The sequence below is a fragment of the Pyxicephalus adspersus genome, chromosome 5, assembly GCF_032062135.1.
Source record: "Pyxicephalus adspersus chromosome 5, UCB_Pads_2.0, whole genome shotgun sequence".
In the NCBI taxonomy this organism is placed as follows: Eukaryota; Metazoa; Chordata; class Amphibia; order Anura; family Pyxicephalidae; genus Pyxicephalus; species Pyxicephalus adspersus.
In genome coordinates, this window is record NC_092862.1 from 43,516,775 (window position 1) to 43,535,735 (window position 18,961).

General features: G+C 36.9%; 1 protein-coding gene across 2 annotated transcripts in view; it reads left to right on the forward strand.

Annotated features, from left to right (window-relative positions):
- The window catches only part of SS18 (SS18 subunit of BAF chromatin remodeling complex), a 26,377-nt gene extending 8,139 nt beyond the window's left edge, over positions 1–18,238 (forward strand). Inside the window, exons 4-12 of one of the 2 annotated variants that reach the window (XM_072411294.1) lie at positions 2,326–2,479; positions 4,399–4,620; positions 5,739–5,906; positions 6,366–6,470; positions 11,411–11,503; positions 12,136–12,258; positions 12,709–12,747; positions 14,493–14,626; positions 16,591–18,238. In XM_072411294.1, the coding sequence (XP_072267395.1) occupies positions 2,326–2,479; positions 4,399–4,620; positions 5,739–5,906; positions 6,366–6,470; positions 11,411–11,503; positions 12,136–12,258; positions 12,709–12,747; positions 14,493–14,626; positions 16,591–16,617 (1,065 nt within the window). In that variant the 3' untranslated portion in view covers positions 16,618–18,238. The remainder of the gene's footprint in view (positions 1–2,325; positions 2,480–4,398; positions 4,621–5,738; positions 5,907–6,365; positions 6,471–11,410; positions 11,504–12,135; positions 12,259–12,708; positions 12,748–14,492; positions 14,627–16,590) is intronic. The other variant, XM_072411295.1, reaches the window with a different exon arrangement.
- The last annotated feature ends 723 nt before the right edge of the window (positions 18,239–18,961 follow it).

The following is an 18,961-nucleotide window of genomic DNA, read 5'->3' on the forward strand; positions in this document are numbered from 1 at the left end:
GAGCCTGGATTGGCTCTCCAGTGGAGAGCCTGGATTGGCTCTTCACTGGAACACGCCCATTCATTAAAGGAACGTGCCCATTTATTACTAAGAACTAGTAGTGTACAGTTCTTTCTGCCTCTCAGTTCTCTCACAATAGTGAGATCTGACAGGCAGAAGGAACAGTACAATACTGGGCATATAACACGACCCCCAAATGATTGGTTAGAGTGGGGGGTCGTCTTATACGCCCAGTCGCCTTATACACCGGAAAATACGGTACCCCTGAGTGTGATTCGTGATTACTGCTTTTGGTACACTAAATCCACCCCGAGTCACACTCGGGATTACCGCTAGGGGGGTTATTCTTTCTATGTCTAGCCCTAGAAAAAAAACACCTAGCTTTCGGAGGTGCTAAAGCTTGTGCACTTTTAGTTTATTGCAATGAAGTCTTACTACTTTAGAAATGGCATGCAGCAAACTATAATGTTGAAAATGAAGTTTCCTAAAATATATTCAAAGCTTATAGTCACACATTTTACCACATTTTCCTCCTAGTGATCTGTGCCCTTCAGTTATCTTATTTTCAAATCAGTGATTGATTCCCCTTAAATTTGTGACCGTACATAGAGACCTGATGTCATCTGCTTAGTGCATTTATGCGGCCAGAATATAATGTACTCATAGGAAGTTATATTAAAAATCTGATATGGAGCCAGCCCTAGCCATGGAAATTTTAGATGATGGTGGGAAAGGAAAAGCAGACTGTTCGCTTAAGACTGTTGTCTTAGTGCTGCATTTAAATGAAGCATGTACCTTATTCATATACAAAAATAAATGTGATTGGGGACAATTTTAAAATTGAACAGCAATAGAATCCTGATTGCACACAACTGTAGCAGTCTTGCTCACCTGGTCTACTATGACAATGTACAACTTCAAACAATGGTTGTTGACAAACATCTCTGTGGTTGGTGGGAGTCTGTGTTGGAAACGGCTTTAAAAATTCTCTCCCCATTGCAGATACTCCTTCCATACGGTCCCATCCTCTGTTTCCCAATGCCATGGCTGAGCACAACCTAGTGAACAGACAGAACACATAGGAGTACACATGCAACAAACGGCTAGAGCTGGCAGCCATGAGCTCAGTGTAAGGCTACGTACACACGTGCAATAATTGTCGAGGGAAAAGGAATGACTAACAGATCAGCTATTATTCACAATTATTTTGATTGATCGTATAGTGCACGATTTTTTACTTGCTGTAACGATATGATAGTTCAAAGATAATGTACACACATCGTTTGAACGATGCAGGAAGTGATGTGGAAGTGATTTACTGGAGGAAGTAAAGTTCGTCTGCGGCGCATGCATAGCACATTCCACTATCACTGCACGACCAAACACATTATAGATAGCGAACGATCGTCGCCCAAACAGATCTGCCAGGATGGTCGTTCGTTTCCAGCGACATTCCTCGTTCATCGTTGTGCACTTTTTTTGTTAACTATTGTCGACTGGTCAGTCATTAAATGTTTGTTTCCAACAACATTTATTGCACGTGTGTACGTAGCTTAAGGTCAAAGAGATCAATATCCAGCATAGCAGAGTAGTGATTAAAATCAGACTCAGAATGTATTTTCTTTGAAAATGCTTACTAACACAAACCTAGGATACTTTCACAGTTTGTAAGGTACAGGGATTGTAAGAACAAATTGTATAAACTCGTGGAATTTTTGATGGAAATACATGGGTTGCATTTACAGTTTCTGGTTTCAAATATTTTATATTTTCAGCGAAGAATAAAATGTTTTGCAAATATGCCAGGTGCTAAAAATGTACCTTTGCCAATATGTATCTGAGACGTAAAGGAGAATCCATTGTGATCATATGACAAGCTCCTCTCCCCCGCTGTATAATCACACTGTGACTGAACAGCTTTTGATCCTCAGAAGTCTTGCCGTGCTGTATGAATCTGATTTGAAGCTGTTAACACGTCTGTGACGTTGATGGCTTTGGCTCTAATGGGGTGACTTTTTTTCATCTTCTGGAAACATAATGCTCTGATGCCTATTCCAGGCAGGTGCCTTGGCTGTTACTCATGCTATTATTTTTTGACATATAAAGAATTGAAAACTTTGTTTTTGAAGATCTGGTTGTTTTTCTCCATGTAACCAATATGGTGCCTTTCAGAATGAGCAGCATTGTGTGATAAGAGACAGAGCCATGTCTGTAAAATGCCGCACACTAACGTCAGTAGGAATATTGTTCTCTTTAAACCAGTCTGTGTAGCTGCGCATTGACTTTAATTTGTACCTTTCACAAATTCTATTTTTTCTCCTCTAGTTACCCACACAGAATATGCCTATGGGTCCAGCAGGGATGAATCAGAGTGGCCCTCCACAGCCACCACGTTCACACAACATGCCTTCAGAAGGAATGGTAGGAGGGGGCCCGCCTGCACCACACATGCAGAACCAGATGAATGGCCAGATGCCTGGTAAGATTCCCTTCCCCTAGGTATTAACACCATGGTTGCTAGGCAACCAATCGACGTGCAGGCTCGGGGGACACTAGATTGCTGATGACAAAACTGCCTTGAATACCCCGGAGTGCAAGCTCTCTTACAGTTTGTTAGCTACAGAGCTACGTGACCTGTATTCACTGTTTATCTTTCTGCCCTTGGGCTTTGATGTGGCTGACATACAGCATTGCTGTGATGAACAGAACTGTCTAAATTTAGTCTGTGTGAAACCGCACGGTACAGCTGGCTCTGAAAAGCTTTTTGTGAGGAGATTGTCCGTTCGCTTCAGAAAATAAATCCCCCTTTGATATTGGAAGTGTGCTTTATATGTTTATTTTTTTTTTGTTGTCCTTATACTGTCTGCTCATAATTTTTACTATTATTAATAAGCAGGATTTATGTAGCGCCAACATATTACGCAGCCCTGTATATTTAAATAGGGGTTGCAAATGACAGACGAATACAAACAGTGGAACAGGAGGAGAAGACCCTGCCCTGAAGAGCTTACAATCTAGTAGGTGGGGGAAGTAACGCACAATAGGATGGGAGATATGTAGTGGTAGGAAGTAGTGACGGTTTCAAAAGACGAAAGAATACGAGTAGGCAAGTTTGAAAAAATGGATTTTGAGCGCTCTTTTAAATGAGCAGAAAGTAGGAGCAAGCCGAATAGGACGAGGAAGATCATTCCAGAGAGTGGTGGGAGCTTTAGAAAAGTCTTGGAGCTGTGTGTGTGATGAGGTTATGAGTGGGAAAGTCAGTAGTAGGATCACAGGAGCAAAGAGAGTGGATCAGGGAAAATTTTTTAAAAGGTCAAGGTGGGACAAGAACTTTTTTTTTTTTTTTTTTTTTTTTTCTCTATAGTATAATTTTTATTTTTTATCCTTATTCACTTCTGTCCACTACTATTCTTTGCACTAAAGTGCATGTTACTGCAATGCACACTACATGCATTTGCACATTGGTATATCATTCATTGTAAATGCAACCCCAACACATTAGGGCAACATAGTTCAATGCATGTTGAAGTGAACCCCAACACTTGGTAATGGCTGCCATGCATTGTGGTGTGCCGCATCAGGAAAAAGTAGTGCATGGCTGATTTCAATCATTTCCATTCTGTTGCACTGGCAGTCAATTAATTTGAATGTGCTGTCTTAATAGAACATGTGTACCAGTGGAATGTGCCATGGCGTGCAAGTTCACTCAAAATTTGCAGGCGACATTCCATAAAAAAAAATTTCTGTACATAACACTTGTTTTCTGAGTTAGACTGCACAATGAGTATGCAGGTTGACCCCACTGCAATAAAACATATTTACCTGCCTGTTTGCATTCTTTTCTGAAATGTAAACTGAGCTGTGCTTGTCTGGTGTCCCAGGCTGCCTGGAATGAATGATCATAAGTGTGTTACATCATTCAAGCCTTGTCAATCAAGATGGTTTAAGGCCAGATTAAAAAATGGCAATATCCGTGACAAGTGAGGGGTGGTGTACTCAATAAATTGCAATCAGGCAGGTAAGTTTTAGGTTTATTTTATTGTAGAAGGGTCCTCGCCTCCCTTGACATATGGTACAATATCTAGGTATCTTCCTTTCTTGTAACCTCACAATTATATTTATATATGTATGTGTCATTAGGAGTGCAGTAGTAAAACAAGAAGGTTTTGAAAAGATGTACCTGAGCAAAGGAGCAATAAATATATATATATATACACACACACAAATATATATATATATATATATATATATATATATATATATATATATGTATATATATAACTATTGCATACTTTGATGCTTTATAAATAAAAGTTGATAAATCCCTTTTATCACAGACGTGCTGGGTCACTGGAGGCACACTTTAACAGTAGTATTTTTTTTTTTTTCTTTATTCAGGACCTAACCATATGCCTATGCAAGGACCGGGACCAAACCAACACAACATGTCAAATAGTTCAATGCCTATGCCTTCAAATAATCATGGTTCCATGGGAGGATATAACCATTCTGTGCCATCTTCACAAAATATGCCAGTCCAGAATCAGCTGAGCATGACTCAAGGCCAGTCAATGGGAAATTATGGTCCCAGACCAAGCATGAATATGCAGCCAAATCAAGGTATGATACTTTTAGTGCACTACCTCCTGGTGATTCAGTATTTAATAAATCAATTGCTGCACAGCTGTAGCCATCTACAGAACATGATTAATATACCTTGTTTTTCTCTTTTTTCTCAAGTATTGTAGTATTCATACATAACTGAAAGGCCAATATGTATTTATACCTGATAAAAGATTACAACAGTACCAAAACAGCCACATACATATATTAAGTACATTCAAAATGATTTTTTTTTTTGACACTGAAAGATGTAGATCTAAACTAAAAAATAGTTTAATAATAATGATAAAATAACAATAATGGATCCTTTGCTTAATGTATTCCCATTTATGTAATTGAAATATGTCCTTAGCTATTTGTCCTATTGAGTTCCTGTTTGGAATTAAGTGAAACACAGGAGCTGCCATAGCTGATCTTTTTCCCAAAATGCTAGTTACCTGACTACTATGTTGACTTATTTACTTTAATGCATTCTAAATCATTGGCCTGGAAAAGAAAATCGGTATTAAATAAAAATATTGACTCAAAATATTAGGGCTAGAAGGATGGCATGACTTTGAGAAACTAGTGTTTGCAGAATGAAAAATGGACTAATATTAATTATTAATAATACAGGATATATATAGTGCGCTGTACATTAAATGAGTGGCAAATGACAGACAGATACAGACAGTGACACAGGAAGAGGAGAGGACCCTGCCCAGAAGAGCTTGCAGTCTAGGAGGTGGGGGAAGTATCACACTATAGGAAGGGGGATATAAAATGGTGGGAAGTAGTGAGGGACAGAAGAAGATGGGACAATGACCCCTTCCATGTTTCTCACAAATACATTTTATTAACTGCCTCCTTTAAACTAATTTTAGGTGCACATTAATTACATCTAATCAGTATGTAAGTATAGTTTTCAGCTGTACAGTTTATTAGCTGATAAAAAATATGTTGCCATGAAACTTTTGGAGGGACGGTACCCTGTCAGGATTATGCACATGATTATCGTTTTAAAGAATTTAAAGGTTATGGAGTAGAGGAAAATGTTGCATAAAATTAGGCTGGTCCCCCGAAATATTTATTACAAATGAATTATACAGATCCTAAATATTTTTTTTTCCTTACAGGTCCAATGATGCACCAGCAGCCTCCATCCCAGCAGTATAACATGCCTCAGGGTGGTGGACAGCATTACCAAGGACAACAGCCACCTATGGGAATGATGGGTCAAGTTAACCAAGGAAATCACATTATGGGTCAAAGGCAAATTCCTCCATACAGACCTCCACAGCAAGGTACTGTTTTTATCAGTGTTTGCATGGAGTATTATGTGGTTTGTCAGAAGATATTTTATCTTTCATACATGAAATTCAGTAATTCTCAGTAATATTTTTTTATTGGGATATTCAAAATGTAAAACCAAACCCTAAAATACACACATATACGAACCATACATCAATCAGTTAGTATTGGCTCCGCAACAAATTAGAAAATGAAATTCTTGAACATCCTGCGTCCAGCCATTGCGGGTGAACTCATGGCAGAAAGCTGGACCACCTACAAAAGAACTGTGTGGTATATATTGCAGTGAGTCTTGAAGCGAGTAGTTTATGTATTAACATAAGATTACGGTCTGTAAATTTCCACATCCGTGGAGCTAAAGCAGGTTGTCATTGTTCTTATTAGTAGTTAACCAATTGTCTGTGTGGGAAGTCTTGTACCATTTTATTGAAATTTCAATGTATTTATATTAGGTCCACCTCAACAGTACTCAGGCCAAGAAGACTATTATGGAGACCAGTATAGTCATGGTGGACAAGGACCTCCTGAAGGCATGAATCAGCAATACTATCCAGATGGTAAATATCCAATACTAATGTTTGTGTAAACTTGCATTCATCTTTGAATCTCAAACATAGGGAATGAGGAAAGCAATATATGTGAACTAATTAAAAAAAAAAACTTGAACTTTATAAGTAGTCAAACATAATGTTGCAATTTTGTGTTTTGTACTTTTGATTGCTGTTACAACAGTTTTAGTATTTTGCTAATTTGGAGTTACAAAGAACAAAATTCTGTTCTGAGTCTCAATCACTAGAAAATCATAATTTTGCACAAACTGGGAAGCGCCATCTGACATAGTTGTGAGTTTAAAGATACATTCCATGGCCGAAGGGGCAGTTTTCCCATTTTGTGCATAAGATGTTATATCATGAACTTTGAACTAGACAAACAAGATATTCTGTATATATCAAATTTTATTACAACTTGTTATACACCTTTCTTTACTTTCTGGAAATGGATGCTAAATGATTTGTCATCTTTTTATTATCATATCGTATTCATGGCATTCAGCTTTAAATATGTCCATTATTCTCTGTCTAGTGTGGTATATTAATGCAACTATGGAATTCTTATTTACCTAAAAAGGAATGGTTAGCTGAATACTAACAAAATACTTAGGTAAACTTTAATGTACTGTATAACTGTAATAAACATCTATTTCATTTTTAGTGAAAAATATTTTAGATTTTTGCAAATTGGTACACAAAATACATTTTCTGTAGAACCAAACTTTTTCTCACAAACCTAAAAAGCCACATACTAAGCAATTTGGTAACTTTCATAAAGCTTTCAACCTAAAGCTGCTAACCTGAAAATGGTCCTTTTAGTCAATTACTTACCCCAGGTTTACTGTTTTGTCCCCTGAAGCCTGGAAATATTTCAAAGTGTTCAAACCTGATTTAGAGCACACAGTTGTCAAATGTGTGATTGGCATAATTTAATAAACCTGGAATATTTTTTATATTCCTATCCCACAGGAAATGAGGGGATATCTTTCCAGTGTGAGAGCTGATATTCAGCTAGTGGTGGCCATTCCCTATCATTCCTGGTTACAATGAAAATTGTCATAGCTGGAGAGCATAAACCTCCCTTATGGAGACATTGAGAGTAATACAAATCTAAGAAAGGCTTTAACCTTTTTAACCTTCCTAAATACTTAGCTTGCTGTTACTGTCCATGATGTTAACGGGTCGGTTTTGACCCATGTCCTAAATCAGCCATAAAATACCTTCAAAACACGTTTTTCATCCAATTTGTTTCTTACCTCTTGGTTACCTTGTTAGGCTTCCTTATCCATGAAAAGATTTATTTTAATATTTTTGGTTTGACCCCCTTGGCCTTTCTTTGATAGCTTACCTCTTGTTTTTAATTAAAAATTAAAAAAAAAATGGTAAACCTCAAAAGAATTTTATAAATATATTAAGTAATTAAAAGGTTGTTATGTTACCAGACTATTACGTAGGGGTATTAAAAAACCTCTCTTAAATATTTTGTTTTTTATTTCTTTATGTTATTATTAACTATAGTAACATCAATGGTGTTATGGATACATTTTGACCCATATACATTTACTTCAACAAAAGGCAAAAAAAAAACCTTTTTGTTTCTTTTAAAAATAGAAAAGCAGAACAAGTAATAATACAAAATGTAGACTTGCGGGGTTAAACAACTAAAAACTGATCAAGCAAATCAAACCAATAGAAATACTTTGTGCAAGAACATTCATGTCTGTGTGTGTTTAGATGCATGTGTGGCAAAAAGTGAAACTTTTAGTGTGTTCCTTGCATAAATATTTTTTGCAGTGGAAGCACAATGTGTTTGTCTTCCTGTCCTCATTGCAGACCCGACACCTCTTTCTTTTAGAATCAGATGGATTCAATGGAGTTGTGGCTGTGCTGGTTGATGCTGAGGCTGTACTGGCTGATGCTCTTTGTGTTGTTGATGACGTGGACTGAGTGCTTGGCGAGCTTTGCAGCTGTCTGACAAAGGCTGCAGCGACTGGGTCTCGGGGAACCCGTTTCCTCTGCTCAATGTCCGCCATGACAAGGGAATTTCCTAGCTCCTCAAGAAACATTCTCCGCTTGTTATATTTGGTTGAGTTCCACCCCAGGTGGATATGGGTCCACAACACAAACGCATTGTACGCAGACACATCTAAGATGTTATAAAACATAACCATTGGCCTTCTCCTGGTCATTCCTCAAGTGGCAGCCTAGTGTAGGTGGCAGTCAGCTTGTTCACTCCTCCTTTGTTTTTATTGCAATCCAGGATAAGTATGGGCTTTTTATGAGTTCTTGATGACACAGCTGCATCTTTGTGTAAAGTGGACATAAGTATCACACTCCGGTTTCTTTTTGGACAATATGAAACAACAGTGGTGATGTCTGTAAATGCAAATTTTGAAGAAACTTGAGCCCTGCCCTTCACCTGCAAAATTTCGGTTGGCAGCTTAGGTGTATTTTTTCCCATTGTGCCTACCATGGTAAGTTTCCTCCTGAGAAGTTCTTGTCCAAAGCCATAGCTGCTAAAAAAAAAAAAAAAAAATGTCACACGTGATATTGTGAGCCGCAGGCCAGTAGTCATATTGAGGACTGCGCATTTTCCTTGGTTTTCCTCTGGGATGCCACTTGCCGGTTTGCCTGTGTAAATTCGTAGATTCCATTCATAGCTTGTTTTTGCATCACAGGCCGCCCATATTTTTATTCCGTATTTGCCTGGCTTACTGGCATGTATTGCCGGAAGGGGCGTTTTCCACGGAAAGGGACAAAATGTTCTTCTACTGTTTCACCCTGGGCCTCAGGTGACATCAGTGGAAGGAGCTGCACCCATTTCTCCCAGACATCCCTGATGGGAGCAAGCTTGTCAGCTTTTGCTCTAGTATCTCTGTTAAATCTGAGGACTTTTGATATCATTCGAAAGGTCGGAAGTGACATTGTTGACCAGAAAATTGTTCTGCCTGATGACGCATCCCAGAGACTGAGAGGCCTCTGTACACTCCAGCAAAAAGAAGAACACCAATGTAAGCATCCAGGCGTTCCCCATCAATGTCATTCCACATGTCCCTATGAACTTTTTTTCCTTCAAGGTTTTTCATAGATATTTACTTTTTTAGTGACAATGGCATGAACAATTCAAAACATGTCTTGATGTAACTTATTCTAGTCACAGCAAACATTGTGATCCCATTTTAGTGTGTTTTTATGATTTCAGTTGTGTGTGGCACTAATTATTGTTATATATTCTCATAATATAACCAGCTCGAAACTGACCCTAAACAACACAAAGGTCATAATTTTCACCACAGCATTTTATAATTTAGTGAAATTGATTTTTTTTGTTTTATTTTGTTTACATAGAGGATGCTGACAAAGTTAAAAAACCTGGATGTAATAAACAAATTTATGTGGTACTTATATTCATTTAAAAATGAAAACGGGTCTTAAATGACCTTAAGTATATAGGAAGGTTAAACCCTTTTATTGGGTAGGGTAATTTATTTATTTTTACCTTGTTGTCTGTGTCCCATTGGGGAAATTTCTCCTCTGCACCTGTACCGGAGAGTAAGTTTGTGAGTAAGATGTTTTAAAATGTTTTTTTTTTCTGTTCCAATGCCTTTCACAATATTAGCTATATACATGATGAAACTGGTATGTGGCTCCTTCAAAAAAACTATGAATGAATACATTTTTACCAACATAAATTATCTGTTCTTTTTTTTTTTTTACTTTGCCATACTTCTGGATAGTAAGGAATTGGTAATATCAGTGGTTTCTGTCTTTTACTTGGTTTATACTTGTGTATTTCCACAAGCTATAACCATTTTTCCTTTCCTTTAAACTCAAAACTTTCAATCTTAAGATTTATTTGCATGAGTCATATCAAATATCTAACTGGGCCAAAACAAATATCTAACATAAGGTACTTGTTTTGACCTAAGCTAAGGTGCCTTGAAAACAAAATGTATACATAAAAAATTCTTACAAACATTCTAAAATAATCACAGTGATACACCCTTAATGATAGACCCTAGTCATCCCATGCAGCTACCTGTTCCTGCAATGGATTCATGCAGCCCTTATCTCTCCTGCCCCATGTCTAGTCAGTGAGGATGTAATTGGCCAGTTTGGGTACAGAAAAAAGTAGTGGCTGTGACCTATCCTTTTGTGTTTTTAGGTTCCCCCTCCACAATACAGCATTTGGCTGTGTGACTCCAGTGCCATCACTTGCTAGTGTTTTATAACCACTGGGACTTCCATTTTGTCCTAGAGAAACTAACTTTTTAGCATAGGAAGTTATAGAAGGTTGCATAACGTAAGATATGCATAAAGTTTTATAATGAACAACAGAAAAGGAAATGCCATCCAAATTCAATCAGCTTGGATACAGTTAGCCTTTTAGATATATATAAAACTTATGCTTATGTTTTTATTAATGGGGATTTGTTTATTACAGAATCCCAGGGTAAAGCAGTTGGTATGCAGACCTGGCATGCATAATTGTTACCCTAGTCATTACTATTGCCTTCTACCTAAACCTATACATCTAAATAAGTCTGGTCCAATTGTGAAGGTTTTTAGTACATAAATATAAGTTTTAGCTATTTAAATGTTTTTTTAATTTGAGTATCCTTTGTATGAGTGTTTGGTTTCTAATATACTGTTTTTTGGTCTCTGCTATAGAAACTTTTTATATTTTTAGTCTGTTAAAATAGTTAAGCCCTATAATTGATAAGCAGATTGATCTTTACAGTTTTTTAACTTTTATAGTCCTACTTAATTGGGGTGGTTAGAAAAGCATTTTCAGCCATTATTGTGCTTCAAATTGCTTAATAACTTTTCCTAAGTCTTTTAATGTGAAAATATTCTTAGCATTCATGAGCAAGTAAGACTAATTATATGCATCTTTAGCAAAAGGCCATTAACGTTTCTTCCTGTTTCTTGTCGAATTGATGTAGGTCATAATGATTACGGTTATCAGCAACCGTCGTATCCTGAACAAGGCTACGATAGGCCTTACGAGGATTCCTCACAACATTACTACGAAGGAGGTATCTATATACCTTCACACTCACTCACACATATCAATCTATTTCCGTTTGCAAAACCCCGGAATGAGAGATCTATCACAAAACATGATCATGTTAATCTATATAACAGAGCTCCAAGTGCTGCCTTAGTTTTTGCATTTTCACTACAAAGCTAGGTCTCAAACACTGCAGTCCTTCACAAACACTGACAGTAACTAAAACATGTTCATCTTCCCAAGTTTGTCAGCAAAGCAACCCTTACTAAGCAACACATTAGATCTGTCACCAAGCTATATTTACATGCACACATTTTGTCTTTTAGGATCCAGCTTTTTCTGATCTTGTCTAGCTAGTCTGTGCTCCTTCAGCTGTCTTAATGTTTTCCTTTACTCTTGCTATCATGGTCACAAGGCTGTGATACCTTTAACTTTATTGCTCGTTTGCCGAGGATGCTCCAACAACAATGCTGCAGTCCAAACTTGCAAAACTAGCTTTGAGTTTGTGGGCTGATTTCCTTATGTTTTAATTTTTTTTATGTTTTGGTGTTTAGCATTATATTGGTTTGTATTTTTTTTTCCTGTTTGGTGTTGGTTGTAAGGAAACCAAAATAGATGAAAGCCAGACACTCACTGTCTTTTCAAAATCATCGTTAGGTAATGCTCAGTATGGACAACAGCAAGAAACATATCAAGGTCCACCACAGCAGCAAGGATATCCACCTCAACAACAGCAGTACCCCGGCCAGCAAGGCTATCCACCCCAGCAGCAAGGTTATGGTAAGTAGGATTATTCAATTAGTCATCATCTGTAGTAAATTTAAAGCTTATGGGATTGTGTGTGTGTGTGTAAAAAAAAAAAAAAAAAAAAAAAAAAAGTCTGTGTGTGTGTGTAAAAATGTCTTTGTGGACTATCTATATTGCCTTACTGCTGCATGTGGATTTACATGGCATGATCTGTCGGCTATAATATTGAGTTGACAGTGTCAGCGGGTCCAGGGCAGATTATTTGATGTGCCTCCTGGTCCCCTGACACAGCCCTTGAAAGCTAGCTGTACAACTAGTGACTTTCTTTGCTAAATGTATTATTTTTTTATATGTCGCAAGTGCTTACATGAAGGTTGTTTTTTAATGATTGATCTGCTTTTAACCCAAGAATGCTAAATTGTATATATGGTATTTATGTCATCTGTTCTACCTGCCAAATAATTTGCATTTCTGCCCTTTTAGTTCCAAGATCATCACAGCCCAGCCGCACAGCACAACCAGGTGAATGACAAAAAAATACATTGGTGTCCCCTTTCCACTCCCAGTCAACAGAGCAGATTGTAAGGGAGCAGCAACAGATTTATTTAATCTAGCCCCTATCTGTCCTCCACATGTTCCTTGCCAACACATTAACGTACAGCGAATTTCACTTCCTCTCCCAGTCCTCAATCTGCTGGATAGGGGATTGAAAGATGCTGATATTAAGTCCAATTTAGGGAATTACACTATTTTGATGTATTATCCCAGCTTTGCAATTTTGATCATCCAAACATATACTCATCCTTGCTTTGGACCCCTGCTAATCTGGTCAGCCACTTGGGTAAAGTAAATACCAATACACAGTAATTCTGGGTAATGTACTCTTTTTTTTTTTTTTTTTTTTTTTTTTTTTTTTTTTTTTGTGTGACAATGCTATTTTTTGTGATTGGCTGGGTGCTAATAGATGCTAGTACTCTGCCCTGAGTAATATCACTAGAGCAGTTTAGAACTTTTAGAAAGGCATTCCTTTCCTTGTTCTTGGTGGGGGAACTGGGTAAGGTATGTGGTGATTTGTGGCTTAAACATTTGATTTCTAGTTTTAATACTTTGATTCACTAACACAGACAAGAATGTGGCCAGTAAAGTCTGAGCTGCTAACCTGCAAACTTATTTCAGCGTTCATAGTTTCCAGTGAATTGCCTTAGTTGGCTTTCTCCAAATGTATATAATAAATGTGGAACAGGTTACAATAAAAGTGTCAGATGTTATAACAACCTGATTCTTGTGATATGATCCAAAATAGCTTGTGCTGCTTTTATCAATTTATTTTTTAGCTGTAGGACCAATGTGTATATACTTTGTTTTGCAAGGGCATATTCTTGTTTTTGATTGGCTGTTAAGCCATGCCATATTTACAGTTTATTTAGCAGTACCTTTCTGGATCAAATACCTTGGAACTAATTTAATAATTGTAAAGTTGGGATATTGCATCTAACAATGATCCTAGAACTAAGTTTTGTGACAGGAAAAAAACAATCTCATTTTAGACTTTTCACATAATAAAAGTGTGTACTGAAGAGAAGTAGAAATAATTTAAAGGCAATATGACATTATAAAGTAGGGGCATGTTTTCTCCTACAGCCGTAATATAAATTAAAGGGAAATAATCCCTGAAACAAAAAAAGTAGAGCTCTACTTGCCTATCCCCACATCCTGCTGTAAAATCATAGCTCTATTGCTGTAGAACATGGTAGTGGCATAGGGGCCAGTGGGCGCAGCAACCGAATGCAGAGGTGGACACAGGCGTGCGATACAACATGAACAGTCAGGTGTGAAGAACCTTCGTACAGAAATTGTTCAACATCAGAGCGAAGATTCTGTGAATAGACAATGGCACACGTAACAATTAAATGTTGTTTTTATTTTTGTTTTGTTTTCTATCGTGTATGTATTTTTATTCAGCAGTCAGGTTATTTAAAAAAAAATGAGTTATACAGTGTAAAATGGTAGCATTAGGCCTTTTTATATGTGGAGAATAACCAAATTTTGAATGATTTCATAGTTATGAATATTAAAGATTTGGCTTGCAGTTTATCACAAATGAACTAACTGTACCATTGGTCTGGCAACACAGTGATGATACCCTGTCATTTGTCATTTTAACAGGTGTTGGAGCCTTAGTATGACCTAAAAAAGGTGTCTGTTTCAGGTAGCTTTTTATAAAAGCTTTTTAAATGAAAAAATATTTTCTGGTAACTTTTCTATAGGTCCTTCACAAAGTGGACCAGGTCCTCAGTACCCTAACTATCCTCAGGGACAGGGTCAGCAGTATGTGACATACAGACCTTCACAGCCAGGACCCCCACAGCCACAACAGCAAAGACCTTATGGATATGATCAGGTAAGTCCTAGAATGCCATCTAACAAGACATTAAAACATAGGTCTGCAATATCATCAGGATAAATGTTCTTGTGTATAGTTTATTTCTGCTATATTTTATGTAATTAAAACTTACATTGCTGCATGTGTTTGTGCTTCTTTTCTTGGGCAAAGTTTAATGTGAATTTATTCTATAAGGGGCAAAAAGTACAAATAGTTTAGTGAAGTTGCGGTGTATGGCAAAGGTGGTATTTTTATTAGGTCAGTCAAAAATTCTCCTATAAGAAATGCCATGACAAGACCTATAAAACTGAAATTTATGTGGCCAAACAGAATCAGTCAGGACTTGTAAGTCATTATCATCTTAGATTTTTTTTAAGTGTTCTTGTATTGAGGTCTCCTATTATATTTAAAAAGCTAATTTCAAGCTGTATGTATGCATAAAGTATGTATGAGCTGTTTTACCTGCAAGAGGATTTTAGATACTCCTGCCATAAAGCTTAGCCAAGCCCTGTATCTGTCTGTAGCTAAAGTTGCACAAGAAAGCTTGTTTTAGGTCCTACCTATGTTTGGACAATGACAGAGCAGCAACACATTCATGAGGATTAATTTACTACCATAACAAGTGGACTGGGTAAATAAAAATACAATTAGCAAATTTTACTTTAAAAGGCAAATAGCCAAATAATTGAAGTGAAATATGTACGGTGTACAGTGGCCTTTTCTTTAACCTCCTGGCAAAATTAGACTGCTACAAAGGTCCGTGAACTACATGAACTCCTTTATTAGCCATTCCTGCGGCATAGCCAGCAATAAAGTTTGTTCACCAAGTTCCCCCAGTCTTTCTTTGTATCATGAAGAAGAACTGGCACACTGGTGAGAAGACCATTTTCAGCCAGCTGGCCACATTTTTCTTCTTGTTTCCTGCCCTAACCCAAAATCCTAGTGTGAACAAGATTGCGCTTCCACATAATAGTAGTGGCCCTTCTGTGTGTAATCAGTTTATTATGCCTATGACAGGAACATTGAAGTGTAAACTTTGAATCACTGACCATGCTCCTGTTGTCTGCATTGCCAGCTGCAAAAAATACGTGTGTACTAGGTAAACGAGTAAAAACAAGCGCTCCTGGGTGCTAGACCTAAAAAAGAAACTTAGTTGAAAAAGGTAATCAAATAATAGTAAAAATACACCTTCACTTCTGAAGGTATTGTCACTGGGCTTTCCTCTAGAATTCTGGAAAAGCTCCAGGTTCTAAATACTTTTGCAAAGATTCTCCTGCAATGTGCAAGAACAACATCCAGCAAGATTTAGGACTTCCTATTTTCCTTGAAGTCCGCTGAAGAATGCCCATTAGGACACCCTCACCTAGGTGAGCTTGCTGGAAGCCCAGGGTGTTCCATTTTCATGAAAGTACATGTAGTACAGACAGCTGTTAATATAGCGCTACCTTTCAAAGAATTTGGGAACACATGCAAGACTCCTAAAACCTGTGCAGATTTAATCTGCATTCTTTAGAACTTCAAACAACCCTTAGCTTTCACTTTCCTTTTGGCCAGTCACCATAATGAACATTGGACTTTCTGGCCTTGGCAATATATACAGGGCATAGAGAATAGTCCAGGGTTCAAAGGTTCCACTCTGCACTTTTGAGGCTCCTTTCAGGCACTTTTAGGTCCCTGACTTTTTTTAGGTGCCTAGTTTTGCTAGGAGGTATGAGAATAGGTCGTTGTACACCTTATGTTTTACTGAATTGAAATAAAAACTAATTTCATTAATACCATTTTGAGCCTTTTTTATTAATCTTAACATATTTTTTGTCTTTATAACCTGTTAGGTTAATGTACAGCGCTGTGTAATATGTTGGCACTATATAAATCCTGTTTATTAATAATAATAATAATAATAATAATAATAATAAAAAAAAGTTTATCTTTTTTTTGGAATTACAAATACCTTACTGTTGTATTGTTTCTCTTTATTTTAGGGTCAATATGGAAACTACCAACAGTAGAAACTCCCAAGTTCCTGTAGCCAGTCCTTGTAGCTCTTGTACTTTTCTTCAGAACTGTGGTCATCTTCCTATGAAGAGCTCATTTTTCTTTAACATTTGGAGAAAACTACGTGAATTGATGGCAGCTTCTAAGTCTGTGTTAACCATAGAAGACTAGTCATTCACTTGCCCAGCTAAATTCACGTTGTGTCCTCTAGGTGGTGATATTGTATCACAGATTCCGGGATATCCATGTGTCGCATGGAACGCAGACCTTTTTTAATGATGAATAATAAGTTTTAGGAAACTTTCTTTTTCTCCTTATGATAGAATTCAATTTGTTCAGTGAACTTTATCACAGATTTAATATGTAAACCAGAGGCAGAAAATGTTCATATGTGTCTATGGAACAGTAAATGTGTGTCTTAAGATAAAATAGGTGGCTAATTGTTTTCCATAAATTGAGTACTTTGAATGTTCTTTCATAGGAAAAAGAATTGATTAACCATTACTGCTGCCAATTCCTTGTAACTACACAGAAAATACACACACAAAAATGAAGATGCCCATAGCATAGAATTTTGTTGCATTAAATGAAAAGTAAAACTTTAACGGTTGCTGTTGGCAATTCACTTTTGTGCAGTGTTTTAATGAATTGGCCTCATTCTTTCATGTCCTTTCAAGAATGTTTCCATGTCATGGTAATGTAGATCTCCTGCTAAAAAGTCTCTATAAATGAGAACCTCAAAATTTTAATGCTTTCAGGAAATCCCTGTGCTTAGCATTGGCCCCACCAACAGTGCTGGAAACTTTTCACTGTAAGATTAAAATGGCTTGTAAAGCTTTTGGGGGAAAAAAATACCATGTGGGGTCTTTTTTATGTAATCCCAATTCATCAAACATTCTTGTGTAGTGTTATTTTTTGAAGAGAATTTCCATATATTGGGGACCTATCCAAACTTGTTTTAGCCCTATGAAAATGAATGGTCATTACGCTAACATTGCTTGTGCACTGAAGTGGGTAAAGATCGCTGCTATTGCAGATTCACCACCAGTGGAGCTGCTCCTGAAACCTGGAATTGTGATTTTGTGTTTTTGGTAAATAGGATGCTTAGACATGGAAATGTAACCAGTAGCATGCATGTTGGAAGACTCATGTGGCCAATAAACAAAGACCAAGTTTTATTTGGAGTTTTTTTTTTTTTGCTTTGCCGGTTTTTGGGTAATAAAGTGGGTATTTGTCAAGTTGGGTATGTGAAGGTAATGCATTTACATATCTATCAGCCAGCACACCATTTTACATTATAGAGCACAAGCTGCAATACACGCTATTCTCCATTTCTAAGCAAATTTTATGCAATACAGTTCCAGAGGGTTTTTTTTGGTATACGTTAAAAATACATCATACATTTTTTATTAGTATCTGAAAAAATAAATGTTATGATATGTTACTGGTTATTTTGCAGAGGAATATTTTTTTCTTGTTTTTAAAATTGAATAAAACACACAAGAAATGCAAACTAACCTAGTATGGGCAGAGTTATTGTCATTCATTTTATGGGGTCTGTGCCAAACTTACACCTGTGTACGTACTTTGCTATTTAATATGTACTTTACAAAAATAAATTATTTGTGACCCAAACTCTTTTTTTAATTTTTGTTATGCAAACACACACCTTGTACATTTTATGCTTTGGAGAATGTGTTTACATAAAATATGACATAAATTTCATAGAATTATGTAAAAAAATGTGTAGAATTTGAAACTGTTTGCTCCACTTTTTTTTGGAAAACATATCCTCTAAAAATATGCCGGTGGAATGCCTGTACGGTGATTGTTCCTGGTGTAAGGCTGACGTAGTGTGGCAGGCGCAGCACCATGAGGTGCCTTGTGCGCTGTGGCATTAGAAGAATTATTTTTTCTGTCTCTCTTTAATCTGATCAGACTGTCTTTACTCTATAATTCCTCTAATACCGTTCCATAAAAGTAGTAGGTTTAAAGAGCACACCAAATACTTTGGATAACTTCTTTAATAACTTCAAACTTTCTTCATATAACACTGCTGATTCTGCAGCAGAAAGTCTATGTACAAACATGTGTTGAATGAGATCACAAAATGATGGTTGAAGTTGGTTAGTTTGTTTGCTAATGATAATGATACTGGTGCTGGTGATGATACTGTTGATGATGATGATGATGATAATGTTGATGGTGGAACTGTGAGCAAACACATGAGAGGTTCAGCAGACAGTCCCAATCAATATTAAACTACAGGAATCTATATAACTGCATTAAATACCTTTCTGGCCTTTTGTCTACTTCTATGAAACTCTCTGGCTGGAACTGGTGCTGTTCTCTCTCTCT